General features: G+C 42.9%; 1 protein-coding gene and 1 long non-coding RNA gene across 30 annotated transcripts in view; one reads left to right on the top strand and one right to left on the bottom strand.

The window, feature by feature from the left end:
- The first annotated feature begins 1 nt into the window (after position 1).
- Positions 2-4550, top strand: LOC134809129 (uncharacterized). Its single transcript, XR_010153966.1, has 2 exons — positions 2-800; positions 3895-4550. It is a non-coding gene; the product is annotated as an uncharacterized LOC134809129 (long non-coding RNA).
- Positions 4551-7287: 2737 nt separating this feature from the next.
- The window catches only part of LRP8 (LDL receptor related protein 8), an 81671-nt gene continuing 77007 nt past the window's right edge, over positions 7288-11951 (bottom strand). For 21 of the 29 annotated variants that reach the window (XM_016918570.4, XM_054683006.2, XM_054682983.2 and 18 more), the window contains 2 exons: positions 11114-11290; positions 7288-8799 (listed from right to left, as the gene is read on the bottom strand). In XM_016918570.4, the coding sequence (XP_016774059.1) occupies positions 8761-8799; positions 11114-11290 (216 nt within the window). In that variant the 3' untranslated portion in view covers positions 7288-8760. The remainder of the gene's footprint in view (positions 8800-11113; positions 11291-11951) is intronic. The other 8 variants (XM_063802244.1, XM_054682986.2, XM_054683008.2 and 5 more) reach the window with 1 other exon arrangement.

The raw sequence follows: 11951 nt of genomic DNA, 5'->3' as shown, positions 1-11951 counted from the left end.
CGTCTGGTCCCGTCGTCGCTGCGTGGAGGGGTTCCTTCTCGCTAACCTCTTCGCCCGGAAGTGGCAACAATACTGCTACATCCCCTTACGCCTAGTCTGTAAAGAACTTTGTTTAACCCGGAGGCGGGGCCAGCCAGCTCCGCCCCTCCAGCTGGACGCGGGAGCGAGGTTGAGGTTCGTACCCGTGGGTTCTCTCCAGGCCTGAGGCGGAGAGCCAGCCGCCTGCCTACCTCTGGGCTTTGAACCCCGGGTCTGGTGACTTCGCTGAAAGACCTCGGGCCGAAGGCCCGCCAGGCTCAACCTCGGTTCACAGGACCCCCGACTTGTGTGAGTCGTACACCGCTCTTTACCGTCTCTGGACCTAGGTCATCTCGGCAGTAAAATGGGGTGAAATGACCCGACCTCCCCGGAGGATGCCGCGCACGATGTGTGCCTCAAGTTGGCTTCCACTGACCTGAACTGTTAAGAAAGCCCTCCTCAGTGACGCCTTCCCTGAATCCACAGTGGAGATTGCCGTTTTCCTGGAACTAATTCACCCACACTTACCCATTTCATCCCTTTCCACCTTTTATTTCTACCTTTCTGCCCCACTGATCTCTAGAATAGGTGCTGGGAGACGTTAGAGTATTTGATCTCCCACTCCCCAGTCATCCCACTTACCGAGCAGTAATTCTCTGCCTGGCTGCACATTGGAATCACTTGGGAAGCCTCTAAAAATACTGATGCCAGGGCTCTACCCCAAGCCAGTTAAAATCTCCAGCGCTGGACCTGGGCATTGATACTTTTTGTAAAGCTTTCAGGTGAGTCAGAGTTGAGGACCACTGACCAAAGAGGTTCTTTCTTTTCAGGGTAAAGTTGTCCTCTGTGAAGCCTTTCTGGCTCTGGAAAAAATTTACAGTTGAGTAGGCCCAGGGCAATCAAGATCATAATTATGTAGTAGGAACCTGCTTTCACTCATCTAAGTTCCAGGCTTAGAAAGAATGAATGGTTCTAGAGACAGTGCCGAGATGACATCATTCTTGGGTCCTGGCGGCTAGAACTGTATACGATTCTGTAAGTTGGGACAGCAGTCTCTGATTCCTATTCCCAGTCTTTTCTTTTTGAGATGCAGTTTCGCTCTTGTTGCCCAGGCTGGAGTGCAATGGAGTGATCTCAGTTCACCGCAACCTCACCTACCTAATTTTTAAATTTTTTGTAGAGGCAAAGTCTCCCTATGTTGCCCAGGCTGGTCTCAAACTCCTGGGTTCAAGTGATTCTCCTGCCTTAGCCTCCCAAGTAGCTGGGATTACAGGCATGCGCCACCATGTCCAGCTAATTTTTGTAATTTTCTATTTTTAGTAGAGACGGGGTTTCACCATGTTGGCCAGGCTGGTCTCGAACTCCCGACCTCAGGCGATCCGTCTGCCTTGGCCTCCCAAAGTGCTGGGATTACAGGCATGAGCCACCGCACCCGGCCCTCAGTCTTAACACTGAGTCCTTTTCTCCCTGCAAAAGCATTAGCAGCAGAGTGTAGAGTAGGTGTGGTGGGGGAAAAAATCACTGGACACAGGTTAAAATAATCCCTTGTGTAACAACAACTCATTGTAACCAAAGGTGAACCGACTCAACTTTTTAAGACTTCAGTTTCCTTCTCTTTAAAATGAGCATAATAATGTACACCTAGCAGAACTATTATAAGAAGCAATGTCTCGGAAACTGTAAATTGCTGTAAAACCATAAGACATTTTTATTACAAAACACTGGATATGGGTGGTAACAAGGGAATTGTATAAAAGAGAAGGGGGCTAGACACGGTGGCTCATACCTGTAATCCCAGCACTTTGGGAGGCTGAGGCAGGAGGATCACTTGAGCCCAGGAGTTTGAGACCAGCCTGGGCAACATAGGAGACTTTGTCTCTACAAAAAATTTTAAAAATAGGTAGGTGTGGTGGTGCACACCTGTAGTCCTAGCTACTTGGGAGGCTGAGGTAGGAGGATAATTTGAGCCTGGGAGGTCGAGGCTGTAGGGAACCATGATCACACCATTACACTCCAGCCTGGGTGACAAAGCAAGACCCTGTCTCAAAAAAAAAAAAAAAAAAAGAAAAAAAGAAAAGGGACCAGGTATCAAGCACCTAATAAATGTCAGCCCCTAGGGTCAATGGGATTACCTGTGCTTGTTGTTTGAATCATCACAACAATCTTGAGGTGGTAATTAGAGTTAAGTATGTAGAGGGATTAAGCAATTGCTTCAAGGTTATTTTCCAGGAGTAAAATTATAAAAATCATAAGTGAATCTGGGGATCTTCAGATGTGGCAAATAACAAAAGTGTTGAGAAATTTAAAGGACACACAACTCCAGTCAGGCTGTGAAGTAATCCAGGTTTCTGGATATGAGACATGGTGTAACTGAAAGAGCATGGTCTGTGTGTCTGCAGTGCCTGCATTCAGCATCATTTATTGAGCATCCACTGAGTGTCATGTGCAGAGAGGATACAATGTTGAGCAAGACAGTTCTTTACAGAGCTTGCAGAGGAGGCAGTTAAGGAGCATACAAGCAATTACAATGTAAGGATAAGATTACCAATAAAGGAAGCACAGAGAACTATGGAAGCACATGAGGTGACTCCTAATCCAGTGTAGGGTCCTTAGGGAAATGTTCCTGAAGGAAATGTTCCAGACGGAGGCCCAGAACTGTGTGATTAGAATATAGAGTAGTGAGTGATGAAGCTGGAGATGGGGCAGAAGCCAAATCATGAAGGGCTTTATAAGCCATATTAAAAGAGTTTGGGCAAACCCAAGAATATTGGATTTTTGTGCCAGCAAAGCAGTTGAAGGGCTTTAAGCAGGAAAGTGAAAAGAAGTGGTGGTGATACATCTATGGTACTTTAGAAAGACACTTTGGCTGCAGTGTTGTAGGTTAGATTGGAAAATGAAAAGACTAGAAGTATGACATTCAGATAAGTAGTTTAAGTAATCTATTAGCTGGGCAGGGTGGCATGCACCTGTAGCCCCAGCTACTCGGGAGGCTGAGACAGGAGAATTGCTTGAGCCCAGGAGGCGGAGGTTGCAATGAGCTATGATCCTACCACTGTACTCCAGCCTGGGTAACAGAGTACGACCCTGTCTCTTAAAAAAAAAAAAATAATAATGGAGATAGAAAAGTGGATGGATTTGAGATGGAATACCATAATTTAAGGGGTAGGCAAAGGAGACTAAGATGTGGCCAGAGAGATAGGAGAAAAAACATGAAATGGTATCATGGAAGCCAAAATAAGAATATGCCAAGAAAAGAGTGGCTAACAGTGTTAACTACTGCTTCCAGGTCAAGGAAGAGCAAGACTGAAAATGTTTACCAGATTTATAATCGAGGAGGTCCTGGATGACCTTGGCAAAAGCAACCCCAATGGCATGGGAATGAATGGTAGCCAGAAGTATTGGGATGCAAGTAGGCAAAAATTGTTATGGAAGTACAGAGGTGAGTTATCTAACCTAGTCTTAGAGAAAAGGGAAGGCTTCCTGGAGGAGGCATTACCTAAGTGGAGTACTCAAGGACAAATAGGAGTTAGTCATGTGGAGGCAGAGAAGGAAAATTTAGGCAGAGAATGCTACATGTACAATTGCTCTTTGGGGGCACTAAAAATAACCTTGTGACTTTGGGCAGTTACTTTGCCCATTTTCTCATCTATAAAATGGGAGTGGATAGTATTGATAGTATTTATCTCACCGAATTGTTGACAAAGATTGGGATAATTTATGTAGAATACTGGTACACATTAGGGACTCAGTGATAGTTCACTCCCCCTCATTAAAGTATTACAATGAAACAAAACTTAAAAGATTTTTTTTAAATGAATTTAATCTCTCTCTAGAAACAGTGCACTGATTTTACAGATGTCCACATTTGGTTTTCAGTTTACCAAGATGATGCCAGTATAGCTAGTGAGATGCAGCACGCCATCTTCAGCCCCCTCGCCTCTGGAAGAGACACCAGACTGCAAAGGGCACCGCGTACAGAAGCTAACGGAACTTGAATGACAAGACAAAAAGAGCAGAACCAGTTAGTGTGACACAACATTCTAACATGCCTGATTCTTTTTTTTTTTTTTTTTTTTGAGACGGAGTCTTGCTCTTTCGCCCAGGCTGGAGTGCAGTGGCCCGATCTCAGCTCACTGCAAGCTCCGCCTCCTGGGTTCACGCCATTCTCCTGCCGCAGCCTCCCGAGTAGCTGGGACTACAGGCGCCCGCCACCACGCCCGGCTAATTTTTTCTATTTTTAGTAGAAACGGGGTTTCACCGTGTTAGCTAGGATGGTCTCGATCTCCTGACCTCGTGATCCGCCCGCCTCGGCCTCCCAAAGTGCTGGGATTACAGGCGTGAGCCACCGCGCCCGGCCACATGCCTGATTCTTACATCAAATATGGTAACTTGGGGGTTGGTGGGGGGAGACAAGGAGAATCCACTTGGGAACAATTTGATGAAGTTTGCAAACCAGCACTTTACCCCCAAATTAACAACAGCTTGTATGGAAAAAAAAATGCTCTTTTAAAAGTATATGGTTTGGACAGGTACATTTGTTTTCTCTTGTAGTTTTTGTAAAAAAGTATCAAAACCTTGGCTTTAAATATATATATATATATACACAAGTGGCTTTTTAAAAATTACTTTTTTATAGCACAAAGTGTTTGTAAATGCAGAGGGTTTCTGCTAATTCTTGACTGTGCACATGGTGCATAGCCTGAATGAACAGAGCTTCCTGATTTTTTTTTTAACTGAAAAATTGAAGCAGTAATTCTTTAACCTTCTAAATTCTCCATACCCTAAAAATACAGTGTGAGAAGTCTGTTACTCTATCTTCATGCATTTCGGGAAAAGGAATTATTTACTCTGAAACATTTAATGCTAACTCATTTATATTTTGTGAAACGATGAGTGTATGGCTGGAGTTCGGGGGGTAGGGTGGAGAGGCTTGCATTCCTGTGCCATTTCCCCATTCCCACCAGTGCCCAACTGGACAGTGGTTGGTATCCCCTCTCCAGACTCAACGTCTTCAACATTTTCGTTTTTCTTTCTCACAGTTGAGAAAATCTAAGAGGCTCTCGACAACATGGCATGCTTCTGTGAAAATCCCACTGCCCTTATATTAGTCTTCATTGACCATATAAAAAATCTTTGACTCAAATATATGAAAAGCAGTCAGCATTTCCCTTTGGCCACTGGAAAGCTTGAGGCTGAATAATGTCAGTTCTGCAAAGTGCTGGCAATGCATCCTAATGAATTTTCCATGATGCATTTAGTGCCTTGTACACAATGATCAAGAAATGCTTCATTGAATCAGAAATTAATCTATTTTATAAAGTGCTTACATTGAATCTCTTTCCATACAGCCTCATTTCTTGCCCCCCTTGAGCCTTTTGTTCCTGTTAGAATGAACTGTGCAATTCCTAAAGTCCCTGTGCTCTTTCATACCTCTGTTTTAGCTCGATGTGTCTCTGCCTGAAGCAGCTTGGAATCCCCTTAATTTTTAAGACTTAAGGTCACTTCTATGATGACCCTATTCCTCATTTCTTAGGTGGAAAGACCCCTCTCTCCTTTGAGCCCTAATAGTGCTCTGAATAGAATCAATGCCTTTTTTGTTTCCACATATATCATCCTCCACTGCTACTGTGAACTCTGTAAAGTCAGAACATGTGTGACTGACCTTTACATCTGCAGTGCCAGGTGTGTAGTTGGTATCTAGTGAGTGGTTTTAGTGAATGAATATACTGCAGTCATACTGAGATAACTGGAGGGATCAATAGGACTTACTGCCATACATTTAAATCCGATCTCATTCTCTTTTTGCCAGTTAACGGGTTACTTCAATCTGTTTTATAAATAATCTGTGTATCAAGAGTAAATAAGTACAGTTTCGTTTTCTCTGTTTCTAGAAGGCATTTCAGCTAGTGCCTTTGTAATTCCACTGGAGGAAAGGTAGACCATAGTATAGGTAGCAGGTTTGATACAATGTTCAGGCAGCCCAAGATAGTCTTTCTGCAGAAGGAAATGGAGGAAAAGCACTGGGACTGGCTTCTGATAAATTTTCTGCCCTCTTGGCATTGTCTCTGAGCTTCCTTCCAGCTCTATAGTCCAGTGACTCTATGATCTGTGATTGGCTGTAGATACCTATGCACGGGGGCAAAAGGCAAAAGATATGTAACCTCAAAATGAGGCTGAAAAGCCTCTATGAATGGGGGAAGGTGGATCTGACTCCTCAGGTTTCATCTTATTTACTGCGGTCCAACACATGAATATATCATAATTTGTTTCTTGTAAAGGGTTTTTCCCATTGCTGCCTCTTTCAAACTGCAGTTGTAGCATATGCAGGAAACATGAATGTCTCTGAGAAAAGTTGTGAATTTCATCGTCATTTTGAGATCTCAGGCTGTATGTCCAGACCCCATTCATTATTTTTTTCTGTGAATGCCAGGATCTGACTGAAAGTTTAGAAACTATGCCTTAGCCCCTGTTATCATTTAATTCCTTGGAAAATTCAGTTTCTTTGGAAGGTTACAGAAAAAGTCACTTGTTTTGAGTACATTTCCATGTTTTTCACTGTCATCATTTTTCTTCAGTCAAAAATAATTTTACTTTCCGTTCTTAAAAGAATAGTAATATGTGAGTAAGCTCCATAGGAGTTGGCCACCTGTTCTTAAAATTCTGTTTGGTATTGATCATTCTAGGTCAACTGCATTTACCCTCTCAATGAATGTTTCAGGACTATCAACACATGCATGTCATGAGGAGATTGCTGGATTATGCAAAACACACTGCCCAAGCTCCAGAATATAGTTATTTTCTTAGAGTTTAAGAGGCCAAGAGTGACACAGAGGAAGGTCCTAGGTACAGGATGCTGGAACTCCAGAATGTCTGACTGAAAATTCAAAGGGTATCAAGCTGGTGAGACATCCAACTTCATTGAGTTGGGGGCATCTGGCAGGTAGGGATGGGAAGGCATTTGCTTAAGTGTGTCAAGTTCCAGGTATGATGAGATTAGATGCAGCTCCTCTGCTCCTACTTAAGTCAAACACTTCCATGTTGCACCTTGTCCCTGGTTGTCTAGTGGGAGTAAGTGGCAGAACAGCAGAGTTAAGAAACTCAAACTCTTTCTCTTTGGATGGGAAAGCCACTGGGGACTGAATCCTTCTGGGACTATAGGATTATGTTTCCAGTGGGAGACCCCACAAGTAGAAAAGAGCACTTCTCCCTTCCTCCCCCAAGGCCAGGAAAAGCAAAGAAGATGTCTATAATGAAGAACATCTATACATATACCCGGAGTTTTTCCTTTTATTTACAAAGCAGTAAACCAAATTCCTGTGTGAACATAAATATCCAATATACTATAATATTGCGTACGCCATTTCCCCCCTCAAATATGACTTCAATTTTGGCCAGTTGTTCTGACTTAAGCCAAAAATTAGTTTCATCTATATGAACATATGATGGTAAGTAACCTATTTATTACCTTAAAATGTTTCCCCACATAAAGGAAATGGTAGAGAGTAAGGGGAAAAGAGAAATAAGAGATGTGATAAAACCTATTCCACCATCTTTATCCTCATCCACAGCATGTCCTAGACGTTCAGTGCCTGGGCCAGTCTCTATAGTAAACTTGGGCTGATCTGGAAACGTCTCCACTTAGCTTTGTAAGGATGGCACCCTTCAGGGTGCTTCAGAGGAAACTTACTGAATTCAACCCAAGTGTCCTGAAAGAAATTGAAGAAGTTACTCAAAGAGCTGAACTTTAAAACAAGGAGTAGCTGAGGGTGAGGCATATTCTATCTTGAGTTTCTGAGCACTCTGGTACCATGGAATGTCTGTACACTGACCTTCGCCAAAGCCAAGAAAGCCCTGGTAGGAGTCACAGCGGCCATGGGTGAGCTGAAAGGCTTTTCCTGACTTCCTGGGGTCTCAGGAATAGCCAGAGGTGAAAAGATTTGCCTTTTTTACTACATAATTGCACAAACCATGGTATCTATTTTCTGAGCCAGATTTCCAAAGGCTTTTCTGAAAACTACAAGATATACCCCTTGTGGACTGTGTGAAAATAAATTTATCTTTATGTATTTGAACAGTAGCCATAGATGTGCCTCTTCTCTACAGATTTTTCTGTCACACACATACACATATAAACACACACATACACACACAGAGTCTGTGTGGTGGGCCAAACATGCCAAAAATAAATACTCTCACTTCTCTAAATTATTTATAGAACTCATCTGATTTTTAAAATATGTTAATAAATAATCTAAATGGGGGAGGGAGTTGAAGTGTTTTGTTTTTTTTTTTTACTTATGTTGATGGATAGCCACAAAGCATAATCATCTTATTTACAAAAAACAAACGCCCCAAAACCTAAAAAAGCCCCCCCAGCAACCAAATATCTTCTGTAAATATAGTTTTTAAATGATGAGTAAGGTACTGTGCCATTGGCCCCCATTTGGTTATGTGCATCATGTTAGTCAGCAGTAGCCATTCCACGAATTCCTCATGGGTAGTGCAACCAGTTAAAAAGTGTATAAAACATTATACATAGAAAAACTCTCACATCCTTTGGATGTTTGCAGTTCATCATAACTTTGTGGTTACCTTTCCGCAACATAAATTTAAAAAAAAATCACACACACACATACACTCACACAGACCCATATATAGAAACCCATTCATCCAGTCATACACCATCCAGAGTGTAGTGCGTGGGACTGAATTCCATGAGGCACGAAGGGGGTGATCCCATCCTCAGGGTAGTCCATCATCTTCAAGGCTTAATGCCACTCGCTGGGGAGACAAACCAAAGAATTTGTCATTAGATCCATAAGAGTTACTATTTATTGAGTATTGACAAATCACAGACTTACGTTACTTTAACAGGTATTAGCTCACATAATCTTCAAACTATCCTAAGAGACAGGATTTATCCTATTTATTTTCCAGATGAGAAAAAAAACTCAATGAGCTTAAGTAGGGTTTGTTCTGGATCACATAGCAAGTGGCTGAACTAAAATTTGATCCCAGGTCTGTATGAATCCAAAGCTGTAGATTTTTTCATCATTCTGTTTTGTATCTTTGTAAAGAACAGTTGCACAGATCTAAATTTTCTCAATCCTCCCTTATAGGATTTTAGGTTTGGTCAATTTCAGTGGGTTAGCTTTGGCAAATGTTAAATTTCAGGCTATGGGGTTACTTGTCTCTAGCATGCTAATCACATTTAGAAAGGTAATATACTGCACCTTCCCAACAGATTAAACAGAGTTGGGAGGCAATGCAGGTTAATTAAATTCCATCCCTCTCTCCCTCACCCCTGCTTTCCAGTCATTAGGTAGATGCTAGACTCCTGTCTGCCAAAAATGGCTGACCATGGGATGGTGAGCCCACTAACCCCTGAGCCAGTCTATTCCATTGTGGACAACAGATTTAAATTCTTCCCTATATTAATGTGAAATTTGTTTGTTTATATCTTCTGACATTCCCTGATTCCATCTCGGACTCAGAGACAGTTCTACATAGGACAACCCTTGAAATTTATAGATGGTGTTTGAATTCCCTTCCGTTCATTCTGAGTGTTTTCTTCTCCAGGGTACACATCTAACTTTCCCCAACTAGTCCTGATGTAATCTTGTTTGCCTCTTTTCCATTTCCCAGATACCCTCCTTTGGAAAGACCCTCCCCAGCTTCAGTACTTTTCCTCATAGTTATGTGAATTTGGGCCAGCCACTTTACTTCTCTGAGACTTAGTTTTATCATCTATCAAATGTGAATAGTAATAGGACCTACCTCACAGGGTTGTTGAGGAATCAAATGAGATAATGCACAGAGAGTGTTTAACATAGTACCTAACAACACATAGGGCCCAGAATATCCTAGGTCAACGTAAAGTAGAATCAGACTAGTATCTCCCATCTCTGGACATTCTACATATGATAAAAAGTAACTCTACTGCCTTTCAAGTCATCTTTGGGTTTTCTGTAGTTTTTTTATGAATGCAATGGCCATCCTCCACCAGTGTAGATATTTAAGACTATCTTATTCTAGTCTAGCTACCCTCCCACTCTCTCCAAGACAGATCTCTAGGCCAAAGATAGGCCCCAGTAGTGATGGTACAGTTATCCGAGAAATGGACAGAGGAGAGACAGGTTGTTGAGAATATTGATTTCCACAGCTTCAAGGCTATTTACCTCACGATATAAAGGAAAGAGCATGGGCTTTTGTGTATATACAGACTGGAGTTTGAATTCTGGTTCTGCCACTTCCTGGCTATGACCTTAGGCAAGTTATTCAATTTCTATGAGTCTCAGTTTCCTCATCTGCAAAATGGGGCGAATAATATCAGCTTGATAAGGTTATTATGAAGATTAAATGAGAAAATGTATGTAAAACACTGGGAACAGTGTCTGACACACAGTAGGTGCTCACTAAATGTTGATTTCCTTATTTCTCTGCAACTGGCAGAAGCTTATTACTTGGTCCTTAACACTCATCGGGAGTAACTCCCCCTGAGTCATTTCTTTCTCTGGAAATAATGTCACTTTACATGTGCAGAGTGCTTTGTAAGTCACAAAGTGCTCTCACATGTGCTATCTCACTTGTACTTTATAAACTCAGGAGGCAGGTAGAATGGGGGTTGTTATTCTCATTTTACAAATAACAGTGAGCAGAAAGAAGTGACTGAGATCACAGGGCAGTGGAAGGATGGAACTGGGAGTTTTCTTATTCCAAGTTCAGTGCTTCTTCCACTGTGCTCCCTCTGATCTTCAAAAACTGGTCAAGCAACTATTTTTTTGGACTGGCTGAGGTTAAGGATCCTCAAGGCCATCTGCTAACCCTCCTCATTTGCTCCATCTCATTTCCCATGTCTCCCCTTCATGAACAGTTTGCCTCAGCAGCAATTCTGTCTGCCCTGCCCCAAACTTGATTGCTTTCTTCCACATGCCATTCATTGGTCTGTGACTAACCCATTTTTCTTCTTTGCCCCAACACCCAGCTTACAATTTGCAGCCTTCCCAAACCAGAAAGCCTTCTAGGATTGGCTGCGCCTGCCTTGGTTCATGCCCTCACTCACCAGCCCCTCAGACTTAGAGTGGCACTGCCCTACCTTGGACTTGACGACAGGCAGCTCGGAAAGAGGGTTCTTCGGGAGTTGGTGCAGCTGTGACCTTGGTTCCCCCGGCAAGACAAAAAGCTCCTTGAGGGCAGGGGCTGGGTCTTCCGGTTCTCTGGTCTCCCCAAGACAGGGCTCTGCCCACAGTGGGCGATCAAAGCTGCTGATTGCCTGACAGGGGGATGGCACTGTGGATGACCTCTGAGGTCACACTCAGCCCCCTGACTGTGCTGTATAACAGTGACACCTGCTGTGCCACTTTGTGGTCCTCATTCCCCCAAAAAGCCATGCTGTGTTGTACCTTCAAGCCTTTGCACATGCCTCTATCTGGAATGCCATTTCCCTCCTTCTCTCCCAGGAAAACTGCTATTAATCTTTCAAGGACATAGTCTATCTGTCACCTTCTCTGTGAGGCATTCCTTGCCTGATTCCCCAGACAGAATTAATAGCTCCCTTGTTGATGTTTCCATGGCATCTGTTCAACAAATATTTGTTGGGAGTCAGCCATGCTGTGCTAGGCATCAGGAAAACAGATTAATCAGACAGTTCTGCCCTCAAGGATCTTATGGTTTAGTGAGGAGACCACTGAGTAAAAGACAAGTGGACTACAGTGGGACAGGGGCTGTGAGGTAGAGAGGCCCAGAGTACTGTGGGAGAACAAAGCAAGCCAAAGATAGCTTTCTAGAAGAGGGGACTCCTGAGCTTCCACCACGGCATTCAGCACACAATTATACCACTGTATGTTAGTATCTCTAACTCCCTACCAGCTTCTTGGGAGCAAGCACGTTCCTTATTGACTTTTGAATACTTGATATCTAATGTGGTGCTTGGC

Source organism: Pan troglodytes, chromosome 1, assembly GCF_028858775.2.
Source record: "Pan troglodytes isolate AG18354 chromosome 1, NHGRI_mPanTro3-v2.0_pri, whole genome shotgun sequence".
In the NCBI taxonomy this organism is placed as follows: Eukaryota; Metazoa; Chordata; class Mammalia; order Primates; family Hominidae; genus Pan; species Pan troglodytes.
This window is presented reverse-complemented; position numbering and strand designations above follow the sequence as displayed.